This window comes from Alosa pseudoharengus, unplaced genomic scaffold (genome assembly GCF_046254945.1).
Source record: "Alosa pseudoharengus isolate Yale_2024_CS ecotype anadromous, Long Island Sound unplaced genomic scaffold, YU_APseudo_1.1 YU_APseudo_1.1_scf_22, whole genome shotgun sequence".
In the NCBI taxonomy this organism is placed as follows: Eukaryota; Metazoa; Chordata; class Actinopteri; order Clupeiformes; family Clupeidae; genus Alosa; species Alosa pseudoharengus.
Genome location: NW_027468680.1, coordinates 32,121,683 through 32,139,549, shown reverse-complemented (window position 1 = coordinate 32,139,549; position 17,867 = coordinate 32,121,683). Strand labels below are relative to the sequence as shown.

Here is a 17,867-nt window from a genome sequence, read left to right as displayed (position 1 = left end):
CGTCAAGCTCCAGCTGGTCATAACACATTAAAGTCACAGGGCCTTCAGGGTGAGAGAGCGAGAAAGAGTGTGAGCGAGCGTCTCCAAGTTCTTTTCAGGAACTCTGCATGGGGATTGATAAACATACTCATGGGTTAGCAGTTTCCTCTTATTCGTCCAAAAATGAAAAAAAAAAAAACTCTCATCCAATCACGGATTAGCCAGTCTGTCAAGCAAGACGAAGGGCCCTGGAGAAGGCAAAGATCTCTATGAACTGAGTGCAGCTCTGACTCCCGTGACACTGGACCTGTGACAGATGTGGCTCATGCTTATTGGTCTCTCTCGGTAGGGAATGATCCACCGAGACCTGAAACCAGTCAACATTTTCCTGGACTCCCAAGATCACGTGAAGATCGGGGACTTTGGCCTGGCCACCGACCATCCAGCTAATGTGGTGTGTATGTCTGCAGAATCACAGGGGGAAAATGCTCTAAAGCTGTGTGACTCCAATTGTTTTTGAGAGAGAGTTCGTGTCAGGTCAGCCTCTGAGAGTTGGCAGGTGAATCTCCTGAAGAGACACCTCTGAGTGGATGTTTGTTTTCATACTAGTCTGTCTGTCCATCATGTGTCTTGAGCACTGAGACAAGAGCAGGTCTCGGCCCTTGACATATTATCTGTGACAGACAGGGTATAATGTGTGTGTGTATATATGTACAGTACACACACACATACACACACGCACACATGGTATATACATGGTATGAAAATAAAGTTAATGATTGCAGTTCAATAGCCTGGGAATACCCATACGAACCTTCGGCAAATTTGGGATTTGCTCTGGAGGTCCGTCTGGTCAAGAGGCTATTGAAGCCCATTTCCAATGTCTCTAAAACACGGGCACACAAATACAATCACTAGTCTGGCATGGAAGTGTATTTTTTTGGAATTGAGTGAACAACTGCATTTTAAACCTTAGTTTACAAGATTGCTACACTTCTGAAACGATTTGGTAAGAGTGTAATGCACCAGTTGAAGTGTAGTTTCACTGCTAGCTACGCCCCTGCTGGAAGTCGTAAGTCAATGAACCTTTTCCAGACCCACTCTCAGTGGAGAAGGGCCTGGTGTCAGCGAGGCTAGCAGTTCAATACACTCTTGTCAGATTCAGTGAATTGCTCTTTGCTCCTCCGGTGCTGGTGTTCGTACTCAGTTCTGGATCTGTAAATGGGATACAAATATAGTGGCTCGGACAGAGTCATAACTTCGTCTGACTTCGTCTTCACAGTTTTCAGTGAAGATAGAAATCGCTTTTTTGACTTGCTCAAGCTCTCAGTCTTGGTCATATTATCATGTTAGAGAGAGAGTGTGAAGCACTCAGATGCTCTGTGTTTTGTCTCTCTAGGCTGCTGGCAAGCTGGAGGTGGAGGAGGGCAGCTCAGGCCTGGTTCTGAAGCCAGACCCTACAGGTGAGTCAGTGCCAGACCCCTACTCGGCTCGGTCCAGAAAGTTCTGGAAGTTTTCACCACCGTACAGGCCTTGCTGGCACACTGTAATGTGTTTGGATCTGACCTGAGCCGTCTCTTTAGAGAACTTGACGCGTTTTTAGAGTAAATTACAAAATTGAACTCTGTAGTGAAAGACAGATGATACATGGACTCACACAAAGGGCAAAACAATGTTCTCCTTATTGTAGTTGTTTGTTTGGTTTGTGTGAGCTGAGTTGGGCAAAAACACAAGCAGACTGCATGTTTATTTATGAGCAATGTAGTGAACGGAGAGAGTAGTCACCCCACCCGTCCTCAAACGCGGGGCCCCGGGGTGCCTGCAGCTTGACTGTAAACGCCAAAAAGATCAGGGCCCATATTCACAAGCATTTTATCTTACCACTAGGAGTACTCCTAAAACCCACTAAAAGATTTTAGCTAGGAGTTTTCTCTTAAAAGTTATTCACAAAACCTCTCAGACTAAGACTGAGTCTTTGTTGCTATGGTTGACATCATTACTCATGCACAAGCTTGATCAAAGTGACCACCTTGATTGGCTGATGATTATAACGCGGGAATGATGCCAAAAACTTCCCCTACGATGATGAGTGACAGGTGACAGGTCTTTGCTGGTGAGAATGCGTGCGCTACACAAGTACCGCAAAGGATGGAAGATCATGAATAAATAGCCTAAATGAATAAAGAGTAAGACACAGCAAATAGCCTAATAGCATAATGAAATACCCTATGGATTGATGCAGTATCTTTGCAACATGTTTTACATAATCTGTATGAAGAAACAAATTCATTTGATTTACAATGAAACGTTACATTTAGTTTACATGTTGACAATGAATGGTTTTGGTTGTTGTTGGTGGCGTTATTGCATCCCTTAGTTACAATGCACAATTATTCCCTCGTAATTGAGAGCTGTAGCCGCATACATTTCAAAACATTGAGACGTGAACTGCCACAAAAAGCAGCTTAGGATTGTTTGTGAATAGGTCTTAGTGAGTTAGGAGTCCTCTCGACTTCTGTCCCAGTGCTACTTTTAGGTCTAAAATGCTTTGTAAATTACTCTTAATCAAAAAAAATAGGAGTCCTAAAGTTACGAGTGACACACCCATTATTTTTAGGAGTTGCTCCTAAATCCACCAGTTAGAAGCTACTTTTAGCCTTAAACTTCTTTGTGAATACGGGCCCAGGGCTTGTTTGTCTAGCAGTCAGATGGTATACTCACTCAACTGTAGTGATTGGCACTTTGTCACAAGAAATCTATTAAGTTTAGTTTGTCTGTACAGACAAGCATTGGCCATTATTTCTATCCACTACATCGAAATGATAAGGCATGATAAGTGAAACAAGTTGTTGGAGAGATACTTTTTGGAATACTCTTACTGTATACTCTTATTGGAAAACTCTTATTTGTTTTTCCACCCAAAATGTCCACACATACAGGATGCATTCAGAAGCGGTGAGTTGCAAGGTCACGCTACGATCATGCGGCTCAAAATAAATAGCCATTTGCGTAAACCAAAGCCCTGACTATTTTGGATCAAAAGGCCACACCGAAGTCAGAGTGGTAATGCGACCACATATCGTCATGGGTACCCTGGGTACATAGAACATAAAGTAGCATTTTTATCTCTGTTCAAAGAGAGAATTCATCTCAGGATCATCCTCACTTGAAGAGTTATCACCAAGCATGTAGCTCAGAGACCACCGTCGAGATAGCACCTTCTGTTTGTATTTTGTTTGTGTCTGTCAAGCAGCATATAACATGACAGTGACTTTCAAGTGAGGGACAACTCTCCAAATACCCAGGGAAAAAATGCAGACAAGTGTGCTTCTGAAAAACATGTTTCATCATTGAAAAGCATCTTTCCTCTCCTCCCTGGGACAGGGAACCTGACTGGCATGGTTGGCACCGCCTTATACGTCAGCCCAGAAGTGCAGGGCAACACCAAAGCCACATACAACCAGGTAGGAAACACAGGGGGGTTAAATGTTATGCTAAATAAGAAACCGTCCCATTAGCAGACCTGACAACCATACAGCCAGTTATGACTTTGGGGGGTGGGGGGGTGAAATGACACCATTTCATTGACCGAGCCAACAACCATTCAATCAGGTAGGAAGCACGATGTGTGTGTGTTTGTGTGGGGGGCTAAATTATATGTTAACTTAAGAAACTTTCTTTGACACAGCTGACAACTATAAAATCAGGTATGATTTTGGGGGATGGGGGAGGGTTAAATGCTATGCTAAGTAAGAAACCTTTTCGCTGACAGACCCAACATCAATGACTTCCCTCACCACAAGGGCCCCTGTACAGTGTGGTGTAAATGTGTTTCCATCCTGCTGTGGTTGGGGAAGAGGGTCATTGTTTGGTCCATGATGGTTTTATGTGTGCAGATGTGGTCTGAAGGAACGTTAAAGATGTCCGAATCGCAGAAAGAAGTCGGCTCCTGCCGGGAGGCTGTGGAAAAATATTTTTTTGTTGCTTTTATTATGAAGAGGTATTGAGGTTTCTCTCTCTCTGTCTCTCTCTCTCTTACTGTGTGTGTGTGTGTGTGTGTGTGTGTGTGTGTGTGTGTGTGTGTGTGTGTGTGTGTGTGTGTGTGTGTGTGTGTGTGTGTGTGTGTGTGTGTGTGTGTGTGTGTGTGTGTGTGTGTGTGTGTGTGTGTGTGTGTGTGTGTGTGTGTGTGTGTGTGTGTGTGTGTGTGTGTGTGTGTGTGTGTGTGTGTGTGTGTGTGTGTGTGTGTGTGTGTGTGTGTGCGTGCATGCCTCTCACCACAGAAAGTCGATCTCTTCAGCCTAGGGATTATCCTATTTGAGATGTCCTATAGACCCATGACCACAGCTTCAGAGCGGATCTCAGTCCTGAGCATGCTGAGAATGGTGAGATTACACACACACACACACACACACACACACACACACACACACAGCCTCAGAATGAATCTTAGCTATTTGAGAAATAGGTAACTCTACACACACACACACACACACACACACACACACACACACACATATACACATATCATGTCATATGACACTCCGAATCGTGCAAAGCTGAGTTTGACAGGGCACTCTGGAGCCTCCCAGACCTCAAGCGTCTACTGATGAAGCACTTTGTGGACGATTGTAGCTGTTTTGTAAATTGCAGGGGCAATCCAAGTTCACTATTGTTTTGTTTGCTTTTCCTAGGAGTCTGTTGAGTTCCCAGAGGACTTTGTGGAATATGAAAGTGGAACTCAGGTGAGGTGTCTTGCTCAGGTGTCTTGCTTTGAACATGTTGTGCATTTATTTGTGCTGAAGTGTAAAATCTATATGTTCACCATAGATGTATTGAGTTTACTACACCATGAAGACTCTTTTCCCAGACCTACACTCAATACCAATCCCTTTGCTAAAGCACCACTGTATCCTTAACCACCAGTTCTCTCATCTAGATACGGTCAGCGGCATTGTTCTAGAATATCACATTTCTTTGCGTTCTGCTTCGGCCTGTCCCTGCAGAGGAAGGTGATTGGCTGGCTGCTGAACCACGACCCGGCGCTGCGTCCCACGGCCCAGGAGCTGCTGAGGAGCGAGCTGCTGCCGCCGCCGCAGATGGAGGAGTCGGAGCTGCACGAGGTGCTGCAGCACACCATGGCCAACGTCAACGGCAAGGCCTACCGCACCATGGTCAGCCAGCTCTTCTCCCAGAGCACGTCGCTCGTCATGGACTACACCTACGACATCGACATCCACAAGGTATCTGCTGGCCCCCAGGCCACTTACATGGGTGTCACTCAGCCGTGTATGAATACTATATAAGATGGAGAGAGGCTTATCCATGAAGGTCATTCACTGATTCATTGTGCTTATTCATCGAAGTTCATTCACACATTCATTCATTGTGCTTCAATATTTTCTCACATGTAAACAGAAGATGTAGAGAGGCTTTGCCATGTAAAGGTGCACAGAAAGAGTGGAGAGCAGAGAGGACTCATTAGCGGTGTTCTTGTAACGGTGTCTAGGTTTTTCTGGCAGTGTTAGCCTAGCTCTCACAGGCTTTCCAGGGTGAGCTTTTCCCACAACCCAGCAGGCCAGTGAGGGCATCCAGATAAAGAAGACTTGATCGACCTTATGGGCACACCTTTCCTCCATGGATCAATCGACTTAACAATTCCGCTAACTCCACAATTGTTTGCAATGATAGTGAGAAAAAAAACTTTGAAAAAAAAAAAAACATGACCATATCATTTTGAACTTTGAGCAGCTTGCATTTTTAGAATCCTCACTTTTTTTTCTGCTTGTGCCTTGCTCATCAAAACGTGTCAGTTGCATCATTCCAAAGGAGAACCATTGAATTTGAGTGTGTGGAGGTGAAAAAAGCTCCCATTTCCATACAATTCCTACCAGGCTAGCATGGCTTTGTTGACTGTCAACAACTCTCAGCAAGGTCTTCTGTGGGCCAGTTTCCCATACTTGGATTAAGCCCTAGCCCTGGACAAAAAGATAATTTCAGTGGAGATATCCATTGAGAAAAAGCTTTTAGACTTTAGACCGGTAGCTTATTTTGTTTTCATGGGCTCAATTCCAATTGTCTCATCTTACTCCAGGTCCTGTTTAGTACAGCGCCTACTCTTTAGTTTATATACACGAGCTAATCTCTCAGAAAAGCACATTTCCCAGTGTTGGTTGGCTTTTTGACCCACATTCGTAACCTTTAGGTGGCACTGTAGAGTTTCATGCGAGGCTGTCTTGTGCTCTCTTCATCTGGGATGCATAAAGCTGGCTGTGTTTGCGCCTCATCAATGGCTCTCTGTGTGTCTAACCCTCTCTCCCTTCCTCTCTCCTTTCTTCTCTCCCTCCCTCTATCCTTCCTTCTGTTTTTTTCTCGCTCCAGGGCAGTTTTAATTTCAACAGCGCCAAACTGCAACAGTATGTGTACGAAACAATCACCAGGATCTTCAGAAAGCACGGTGAGTCACGCCGCGGTGTGTGAGCCAGCACTCCAGGAAATCCGCTCATGTTTGAAAAAAAAAAACACCACCACCACGACCTCCATCTCCGCTGCCTCAGTCTTAGTCACACACCGACTGCTTTTTCTCTCCTGGGTCGTGCCATTGGAGTCTCGGGCCACACGAACACGAACGCTAAGCCGAGACAGAAATATTAACCCTGAAAGCCGACTCGGGGAAGTGGGTTTTCTGGTTGGGGCGCCACTGTCATGATTATAGATGGGGGCCTGCGAGCTGTTTGCAGCCTCATGTGTGGATGGAGACTGTGTGGAGGGGAAGCCACAAGCACCCATCATAAAGAGGGACAGGGAGAAAGAGAGGGAGAAAGAGGTAGATAGAGGGAGGAAATATGAACAAGAGAGAGGGAGAAATGGAAGGGGGGTGGTGAGAAAATGAATGAGGAAGAGAAAAGTTAGGCTGAGCATTAGAGAGAGAGAGAAGAGACAGAAGAGAGAGAGAGAGAGAGAGAGGCACTGGGGACATCTTGTGTTAGCTTGCCACACATGCCTTTATTTATCCAGTGGAATAAAAGCAGTGGTGTTGTTCCTCTATTTTCTGTTTTTCTTTCATGAAACAATATGGGGCATGCGTTTGGTTGGCACTCACACAGTCCCACACTGAGCCTGTAGGATAGGATGGGTTTAGTGTGTGTGTGTTTCCAACTGCCGCCAGGCTACTCTTGTGAGGTGTCATTGCACTGATGAATGCCTGCCCATCAGGCTTCAAGCTGTGCTTGTGTTCCTTAAGATGTTATTGATGTGTGCGGCTACAGACTTGAAGGCTGTGTATAGTAGCAGAATAGTAGTCTCAGTTTATTATACGTATGTGCACATATGGATGTAGCCTCCAGCTGTATGTAGCTTAATGTATAGTAGCTTTGATTTCCTTGTGTTTTCGTTACCATGCAGCCCTTTATGTTCTGTGGTGTGGTATTTCTGCCATGTGTATCCTTGCCAGTTAGTCTAACAGCTGTGATCTGATGTGTTATTTTAACATTGTGTGCTTGTGACTGCCCTCATAAACCAACACGCACTCACACTCACACTCACACTCACACTCACACTCACACTCACACTCACACTCACACTCACACTCACACTCACACTCTCACTCTCACTCTTACTCACATTCTCTCTCTCACACACACACACACACACACACACACACACACACACACACACACACACACACACACACACACACACACAGGTGCTGTGCGGCTCCAGATGCCACTGCTGTTGCCTAGGAACCGGACGTTGTATGAGGGCTGTGAGCTGGCCTGCTTCATGGACCACAGTGGCATGCTGGTCACACTGCCCTATGACTTGCGGGTATGTACAACAGACAGGAAGTGAGCACAGTTACGCAGACAAAACAGACAAGAAATTAACACACAGGACTTATTTGGCAGATCTGGCTTAAAGTGATGCATGGCATGCTGGGTTGAACGCAATGCATGCTGGTTAGATATGCTGTTTGACTTGGTCAAAGTCACTGTGATGTCACCATGTCACATGACCTTAAGACCTCATGGGAGCAATGTGCCTGAAGTAAACTTGTTCAAAATTCAAAGGGATACCTTCTTGTATGTGATTTCTGTAGGAGTGGTACTGGAAACGTATTATTCTGCTATTTAATGCTGTAGTGTAGACCAATGACACAAACATCTGTTGAATGTATGCCAACAATGGTTTATGAAATCAACATCATAATTATCTATTTAGTCAGTAATCATGTTCATTTTAATGAAGGAAATTGGAAGGAAATTTAAATTGTATTACTGTAAGTGCAAACAAAATTCCGCGATATCTCCTAGCTCCCGGGGGCTGTCTGACATCTTTATTAGCTCCTCCTGGCTGACACTGGCAGATCATTGCAGATCATGTTGACGTATCAAGTCAGGCAAGGTCAACCGCTGTTAATCCAGAACGAGCCTACAGACACAGTGAATAAGAAGTGAACACAGTTACACAGACACAACAGACAGGAAGTGAATACAGTTAAACAAAAACAGTGAACAGGAAGTGAACACAGTTACACAGACACAACAGACAGGAAGTGAATACAGTTAAACAAAAACAGTGAACAGGAAGTGAATACAGTTCACACACAACAGATAGGAAGTTTAACACAGTTACACAGACACAGCAGATAGGAAGTTAATGTCATTGAAATGACACTACTTACATTAACACACCAGTGAAGAAGTAAAATGCCACTGCACTGACGCAGGAAGTTAATTCCCCTACACTTACACTAGTGTGTGAGAAATTAAATTCCATTTCAGTGAGCGGACACACGATAACACAGCAGCCGGGAAGTGAATGCCACTGCACTAACTTGGCAGTCCTGTGGTTCATTAAAGCATGAAAAGCCATCAGGCATTTGATCTCTGCGTCACTGAATGGTGTCTCCAGAGATGTATTACTCACTCTTAATTGTGTGCCCTCTCTCTCTCTCTTTCTATCTCTCTCTCTCTCTCTCTCTCTCTCTCTCTCTCTCTCTCTCTCTCTCTGTTTCATGTCGTTCATGACATTGTGCTGCAGTTGGCTTTTGCAAGATTCGTTGCTCGAAACAACATCTCACACTTAAAAAGGTAATTACTGATGCTCTTGCTCAGACTTCACTGCCCTTCTATAATTTTCTGAAGTAGAACACAGGGTCCAAGAATAGCCTAATAAACAACTTATCTGAGTGTTTTGAAAGTAAACCACATTTGACAGCAGCAAGAAAAGCATGAGAAATTTTACAATTGGAAACAGTCAAGGAATCTTTGAGGAGTCAAGGATATGTGTCCTTGCAGTCATGGCCCTTTGTAGTCTGTCCTTCCTGGTTGGGTAACAGCCAGGTGCTCTGTCCTTACTGGTCCAAGCTGCAGCAGAACCATCTGCAGTTTCTTCCCCTCACATATATGGGTGTTTAAATGACACAGTTGTGTCCTTTGCTTCATTTTCCTTCTTTATAGTTACAATATTGATTACAATATTGAAAGAGCATTGAATACAATATTATTTGTTAGGCATTGCAGTAGTCTTATCACCCAGGTAGTTAATGCTTCTGTTGGCATACTAGTGCTATTCTCCCCTATTTGGTTGTTTCTCTCTGAACATGTGTTGAAGTGTTGTGGTGGCACACTCCCATCTGGCTGTTTCTGTCTCATCCAGGGACAGCATTGGACTTTGGAGGTCCCAGTACTGCTCTTATTGTCTGTTTCCCAATGCGACAGGTACAGCATAGAGCGTGTGTTTCGGCCGCGGAAGCTGGACCGCTCGCACCCCCGAGAGATGCTGGAATGTGCCTTTGACATCGTGGCCCCCGTCACCAACACCCTGCTGCCCGACGCAGAGGCCATCTACACCATCTCTGAGATCATCCACGAGTTCAGCGCTCTGCAGGTAACATGGTGGATTTTTCCATGTGTGCTCTTGTGTAGACGAGTTTGTCTGTCTCTGTCTGTATGTCTTTTTGTGTGTCTGTTAGTTCATGTGTGTGGCTGTGTGCATGTATGTGTGTTGGTGTATGTGTCTGTGTCTGTGTCTGTGTTTGCCATTAACTACCGGTAGTTGGTTCTGCTGTATTCTGTTTGCCCTCTGCCCTTAATACCTTGTTGGTACTCATTGGAACAGCAGTTGAGGTGCCTCCATAATAGCCACCAAACCTTTTTTCTTTTGCCTTGAGTTTGCGGGGGACGTTTGTGAAGACAAGCAACTGATCCGAGAAGGTAGTTCACAGTGAGCATTCGGCAGATTTCAACAAGCCACTGGTGTCAGGGGTTCACCCTCCTTAAATGAGAGCCCAGTGTATGCTCAGCTCCCACTGAGGGTGCTGTAGTTGACCTGGAGCCATTAACTCCACTGGCTGGCCCAACCTCCAGAGAGAGCCGCCTGACACGGCCATTTCCTGTGTCACCAGTTCAGAGCTCAGGATGTTTAAACAGCTGGATTGGACCTGTACAGCTGCGTGCATTCTCCAGTATCATTAGGCCTTTATGTGTCAGACAGGTGCTCTATGCCTGTGTGTGTGTGTGTGTGTGTGTGTGTGTGTGTGTGTGTGTGTGTGTGTGTGTGTGTGTGTGTGTGTGTGTGTGTGTGTGTGTGTGTGTGTGTGTGTGTGTGTGTGTGTGTGTGTGTGTGTGTGTGTGTGTGTGTGTGTGTGTGTGTGTGTGTGTGTGTGCGCCTGGTTAGCTGTATGCCTGCTGCCTATCCACAGCATTGCTATTGCAGACTACCCTTTCTTTCACCAATGCTGTTTACTTGAATGTCAGATCATCTGCTTTCATATGATTATGCTGAAGTACTTTTAGTAGAAAACTTCAACACCTTGACTTGATGCCCTACCATGAGTCCACTTTGCTCTGAGTGATCGCACAGGTGCAATCATCAAGTTATAATAGACTACTTTTTAGCAACATGTCCCCAGACTACCATAACATAAGTAGACAATAAAGCACTTAATCTCAGTAGTTCACTCCATGCTTTAGCCTTCAAACATGCAGGTTCTGAGTTTCGTTTAAAGAGAAACTAAAATCCATCATGGGTACGGCTGAGTAGATGGTAGATGGCTGAGTTCTGGTTGGCGAAGTTGTAGACAGGTTGAGTAAATCCATCAACAAGCGGTGATATTCGTTGACCATACTATGGTAAATATCACTTTGGTTCACTTCTAAACGGACATGCGTAAACCTACGTTTTTACTTTGTTTGTCGCGGAGACCTGGCAACGGTTCACCCCACTTAACCCTTAGAGGCTCAGCGTATCCAACATCATAGAGATGGAGAGTCTGTTCCACAGCACTGCCCTGGGGCTATGAGTTTCACACACACACACACACACACAAACTCAGATGAGGATACGCACATACACACATATACATAAAGACACATTCACACAGAGAGACACAAGTAGACAACCACACGCACACACACACACACACACACACACACACACACACACACACACACACACACACACACACACACACACACAAAAAACACCGATAATTCAGCTCAAAAGTTTTGAGTCACTCTGGATAACAGGGCAGGATAGGCCATGATGAATCAGTTTGGCAGCACCATTTCAAAGCTGGCCCCTATTCTCTTGTGCTCTATGTGTGTGGGCTGTTTGTAATCATTATGTGTTCTCCTCAGTGTTTACATGTTTGTATGTGTGCAGTGTATTTTCCCCCCCAGAACTCCAGTCTCAGAAATCAGACTTTTGATTCTCTAATCATGTACAGTGAAGCTTCCATATTCAGTGACAATGTAGCCGAAGCTTCAGTCATCCCTGGTCCCACAGCCCAACAATATATAAAGTGCCATTTTCCATAAATAAGCCATTGATGTTTTAAATGCTGCACCACTCTGCCTTTCCTCTTCCTCCTCCTGTACTGTACTGGTAGAGTGTCCATGAAGATGCACGAGGGTCAACATTGTTTTTTATACTGTTTGAAATGATTGCCACTGACCTTACCTTCATCTGACACCTGTCCTGACTCCTATTACTGTTCTGGGATTGTTATAAACTGTGCTGCATGGCGCACTAACTGTGTGTGCGTGCGTGCGTGCGTGCGTGCGTGCGTGCGTGCGTGCGTGCGTGCGTGCGTGCGTGTGTGTGTGTGTGCAGGAGAGGAACTACACAGTCTACCTGAACCACACCAGCCTGCTGAGGGCCATTCTGCTGCACAGCGGCGTGCCTGAGGACAAACTCATGCAGGCAGCCAACATCCTGTGTGATTCCATGGTGAGAGACCTGACACCCCCCCCCCCCCCCCACTCTCCCCCCATGCTGTATGTCATGAGGGGGTTATCAAGTGTACATATTTGACAAGATGCTTTTTAGAGCCTTATGAGACTTATGAGTGACTCACTCACTCAGAACAGGGTTACTGTTTTAATGAATGACGCCATAACTTCTCAAATTTATTATGATAACATTGTACAAATGTAACAAATTCCATACTCGGGATCAGTGAAGGATGAGTTTTGTGAATTTTAATAAAATATTCACTCTGAATACAGCATAATCTTGAAGAAAAGTCAGTCCTGAGAATGATGGCAACACAGGAAATGAGGGTCTGATGATGAGATGCTAGTTGGCTGATAGGCCATTATAATCAGTTCGCTGAATAATCCGTTCCTATCAGTGCTCCTAATGGTGGATTCTGCTGTTACCAGAGCATTGTTCTATTTACGTATAATCAAAGGGAGTCATCTGAGAGTAAGAATTGGGGAGAGACACGGATGGAGTCTTGTCTTGTGTTTTAATGGAAAATGCAGCCTTCCAGTTTCTTATTCTCAGCTGTGTGGAATATTATCAAATGTTTGGTTACATCTTTTTTCTGTTTTAACTTTGCATGAACAGTGAGTGCTCTCTGGCAAGGATTGCCATTTGAGTCACCCCATCACACACACACACACACACACACACACACACACACACACACACACACACACACACACACACACACTAATAGACTCACACTTTTTGTGTTTCAGAGTGAAAAGCTCACAAAGCGAGAAGTGGAGGCCAAGTTCTTCAATTTATCTCTGTCCAACAGCGTGAGTCCCCTCTCTTCCTGCTCCAGGTTTGGTTAGCTTCATACTCCCTCTCCGCACACTTTGCAGCCTAATGTCTTCCCCAGGACAGGGCTAAGGGGGGGGGGGGGGGGGTGGGCGTGTACAGGCACCTCTGCCTGGCCTGCCAAACCCAGTGAAATCACCATGTGTATGATGGCCACCTTTATAAGAGCTGGAAGCTCATCCAGACCTGGGGAGCAGGTCTTGCATGTGAAATGAGAGGCGTCCAGTAACAGCGGGAGTCCCCTTCCTGTGCCACCGAGCCTGCTGGGCTGCAGTCCGCCGCTTCAGCTGGATCATCCCCTGGGCTTGCAGGGTTGACTTCAAAATATTTTTCCAGAAAGAAGGAAAAAAACTGCAATGAGATTTTGATTAATATCCCTGAATGAAGTTGGATGTCAGAAGGGTTGATTCATGAATGAAACATGCCCCCAGGTGTAGATTTGTCTCATAAATATTTGGAGCTGTGGTCCAGTCCTTCCTGGTTATTTCTATGCTGAGGGAGATCATCTTAACAAAGAGGCATTTGGCTATAACGCAATGCATGTCTTTGAAAACACTTGGAATTTAATCTGTTCTCTATGGATTACAGTTAGTGTTAATTAGCTATTAATTATGTTTATGTTTATGTTAACGGTTTCCTCTCAAAAGATTTTCTGCTCTTACCCTTGCCCTTTCTTTGTTCTTCTGTCCTTCTTCTTGCCTCCCAAAGACCACCACCAATGAAAATTAAGTTTTGAACCTTGTTAATGTGTCTGCTGTGTTTTACAAGTATATAATGAGTACTCCTCCGAGCGCTAAAAACGATTTACAATAATGCCTCTTATCCACCCGTACACACACACACACACACACACACACACACACACACACACACACACACTCATACACACACACACACACACGCACACACACACACACACACACACACACACACACACACACACACACACACACACACACACACACACACACACACACACACACACACACACACACAGCATGACTCCCGTCAACTAATTAATTACTCAATGCCTAAAGCTTCTCCTTAATCCACACTAGATTGCAATCTAACTCTGTTATACATTGACAGAGTGCAACTAATTGCAACTAATTAAATCATCTAGTATGTAATAATCATTATGTGTATATCTATCTAATCAATAGACTTGTGCCCTGTTGCATCAGTTGCAGACGCTGTACAAGTTCATTGGGCAGAAGGGTGAGCTGCAAGACCTGGTTCCATCGCTAGACTTCCTGACCAAGCAGAAGACGGCCGTGACCCAGCTGGCCAAGCAGGGCGTCAAGGAGCTGGAGGAGCTGACCAGCCTGCTCAGGAAATTGGGCATCAAGCTGCAGGTAGATCATCATTAGAGGTTGATTGATTGCATAATAGATATTAGCAGTAGGCTGTGTTAATCGAATATACAAAGTTAAAGTTATTATTTTTGCGATCACTCACATTATGACCATTTGCCTTGTAATGTCTGGCAACAAACATAAACATGCTTTAGGACAATTTGGGGAAAGTTTGGCTGCTATAAACATTTGCCCAAATTCCCTAAATCCCTTAGACTGTAATGTGTACGGAAATATATATAATTATAGAATAAATTACTTTTAAAAAATATCAACCAGATAAACATATCGGCAAAATATGTTGTCCAAAAAAAAGCAGCATCATATGTCCTAATCACGTCAGTCCACACACCACGACATGTTACACAATGGAGTCCCACTCTTAATTCCTCATACGCATCCTAGACTTCAAGTTGTGGGAAATGATTATTGCATAGACATATGGTACCCTTCAATGGAGTGAGACATACAGGATATATTATCCTATATCTTGGTAACAGTCATATACTGTGAGGTTTAAATTTGTTTGAAAATAAGTTTGTGTGTCTCTGCCAGAAGTAAGAACTGTGTGGCAGAGACCACAATGCTCAACTTGATATGCATTCAAATGTCAGATCAACATTAAATAAACATATAGCTTAACTCATAACTTTACAGAACTTAGAACTTAGAACTTTTGCAGAAGAGGTTAGGAATGTGTAATAACTGTGTTATAGGACAGTCAAACTTACTCTCCGATCTGGCATGGACTCACCTTTAACTTGAACCTTGAACTAACACCTTGAGACAATGTAAGTTGTTGGTAAATTAATGGTTTCATGTAGATAAATGAAAGTGAAAATGAAAGTCTCTCTCTTTTTCCTAAGGTGATGGTGAACCTGGGCCTGGTGTATAAGATCCAGCATCACAGGGGGGTCATCTTCCAGTTTGTGGCCTTTGTCAGGAAGCGCAGACGCACTGTGCCTGACATCCTCGCCGCTGGTGGGCGCTACGACCACCTGGTATGACCAATACCCAACCTTTCCTAAACCAGAGGGCATGTTGTTAAGGCCTTGACCATCAGATGAATCCAGAGTTACTCCACAATGGATGTACTGTAGCCCGTACGTTGTGCTGGTTACATATATCTGTGACTAGAGATACAGTGAATATGTTCTGACCATTCTAAGTGCTACATGGATGTGTGAGAACTGAGACACAGGTCTTCTCCTTTGCTAGAGTGGGCTCAAAGAGTGAAAGTGTTCTTTGGTGGGAAGGTAGTGTGACACTTTAGATGTGGATTGATGACTGACACACAGACCATAAAATATTTCCAGATAAAACTTTTTCAACTTCAAATTTTTCTAGCATGTCCATTTTGTGACCACTTTTAGCTTGTCCACTTGGACTAGCAAGTAATGTGGCATGGCATTCAATCCATGTCAACATCTGCCGTTTCAGATATTTTGTATTTGACGTTCTTCCCTGCTGTTTTTTTCCACCTTGTTGTCCTGTGTGTAGATCTCAGACTTCCGCGGCCCGGTGGGACCAGGCCCCGCACCCTCAGCAGTTGGGGTCAGCGTGGCGCTGGATAAGATCTGTGGTGCTGTGGCCTCTATGGAGGAGCCGGTGGGTCAAACAGACTTTTTTGGTTTTCATCTTTGCCCCCACTTCCTTTTTTAGGTTTGCTTGAACAATGACTGATTCATGAGTGGGCTAAAAAGAGCTGTACATGTGTTCCTGGAAGAGATTGCGGCTGATAGTGTGTTTTTTAGACCACTGCTGTGCTATGCTGGGCTTGCTGTTAACATGAGTGGACGGTGTGGAATGGTATTGCACACACAGACAGCCATTCTAATTTGAATAGACACTAGAATCTGTTATTTTCACATCTATTGTTGCTTTTTGTGTGCAAGGTAGCATTACTTTGCTGTTTCAAATTGAGTTTGCAGAGACAGTCAAAAGTCAATGTGAAATGGAAATGAAACTTGTCTTGTCTGTTGTTGCTGCTTTCTGAAGCTGGGGTTGCTGGGATTGGATTTCCCTGGTTTGAATGTCTTGTTCAGATTGATTGTCAGGCTGTATAGTAGTGGTGCACGATGTATCGGCCACCGATAAAGTATCGGCCACCGATAAAATATCGGCCGATATGGTCATTTTTTTACACATCGGTATCGTTCCGATGTCAAAATAGAGCCGATGTGAACAGGCCGATAATCATTCCTGTGTATTTGACGTGTGTGTAGCTATCCAAGCGTGTTATCTGTCTACACTGAATCCGTTAAATATGCCCTTCTATTGCATTATATTTCTTATTTAAAATAGCATAGCAACAAGACTGACAGAAAGAAGACACTGGGCATCTGACAAAAGTTCTTTCAAAACGTTGCGTCCCAGCAAACACACTAACGTGGCCATCACGTGGCCGCAACGTGATTTTCACGTCGCTTGTAGTCAAGTTGATGGCTGGCTTGCATGTCATGTCACGCCTAGCACAACGTCTCTCGTGGTAGGCTAAATATAACTGTGTATCAGGCAGAATGTAGTTATATGGTCGTAATAGGAATTTAATTTGGCTGTAACAATATGCGATTCGAAACTGAAATCGCAACACTCATATCCACAAACCTGTGTCGCGGTGTGAAAAGGCAGAACCGACACTTTCTAGTGTTCACGCAGTGCTTTGCAGCTTAGGCGGCCGCATAAGCAACACACATCTCCTGCTTTACTTGGCGGTAGCCTACGTTTCTTTCATTGTAGACTTTACCAAACAGTATAAACCCCCTCTCTTTGCCCCGCTCTCTCTCGCTCACTCAATGGACACGCGCGACTCGGGCAACGCAATCCAAATAAAACATTACAATCGTGAAAGCAAGGACTCATAGAAGACGGCTAAATTACTATTAAATCTGCTTAGCAACATTAGCATGCTGCACATATTTGTTTTAAACTCTTGGTTTCAAGTTGACTGATCATCTCAATACCAATGTTTCCCAAAAGTGCCAGTACCAAGGAGAACAAGATATTACCTTGAAACTTAAACACACATGGGGAAACTGAACAGTCCAATCAGTAGACTATGATAAGCTAGCCAACTATGCTACTTTGTTTACAATATTTCCAGGCTTCAACCACACAGCTGAATTAAAGAGGGAGAGTTGTAATATAAATAGTAGGCCTATAGTGTGCCATACCTATAGGCTAATCTGCATAAAGTGCTGTCATAAATATCAGACATTCAGTATTCTCTCTTTTTATATCAGGATATAAAATAATACAGATATATTCTATTATATTGTAATCCTCTCGTGTTCTAAGGTAGGCTATTGAAATGTTATTTAAAAAAATGCATTTTGTTAAATAGCTTTTTATTTGATTATCATAAAAATGTTTTTTCTATACAGATATATCGACATCGGTAAATATCGGTATCGGCCATAACAGCAATATTAATATCGGTTATCGGTATCGGCCACAATTTTC

The 17,867-nt window shown here is 44.1% G+C and overlaps 1 protein-coding gene across 2 annotated transcripts in view; it reads left to right on the top strand.

Annotated features, from left to right (window-relative positions):
- The window catches only part of eif2ak4 (eukaryotic translation initiation factor 2 alpha kinase 4), a 47,189-nt gene that overhangs the window by 9,999 nt on the left and 19,323 nt on the right, over positions 1-17,867 (top strand). For both annotated transcript variants that reach the window (XM_076299748.1, XM_076299749.1), the window contains exons 16-30: positions 329-433; positions 1,379-1,442; positions 3,364-3,443; positions 4,260-4,361; positions 4,671-4,721; positions 4,983-5,219; positions 6,358-6,433; positions 7,682-7,803; positions 9,019-9,068; positions 9,699-9,867; positions 12,094-12,210; positions 12,966-13,028; positions 14,235-14,405; positions 15,272-15,406; positions 15,906-16,013. In XM_076299748.1, the coding sequence (XP_076155863.1) occupies positions 329-433; positions 1,379-1,442; positions 3,364-3,443; positions 4,260-4,361; positions 4,671-4,721; positions 4,983-5,219; positions 6,358-6,433; positions 7,682-7,803; positions 9,019-9,068; positions 9,699-9,867; positions 12,094-12,210; positions 12,966-13,028; positions 14,235-14,405; positions 15,272-15,406; positions 15,906-16,013 (1,650 nt within the window). The remainder of the gene's footprint in view (positions 1-328; positions 434-1,378; positions 1,443-3,363; positions 3,444-4,259; positions 4,362-4,670; positions 4,722-4,982; positions 5,220-6,357; positions 6,434-7,681; positions 7,804-9,018; positions 9,069-9,698; positions 9,868-12,093; positions 12,211-12,965; positions 13,029-14,234; positions 14,406-15,271; positions 15,407-15,905; positions 16,014-17,867) is intronic.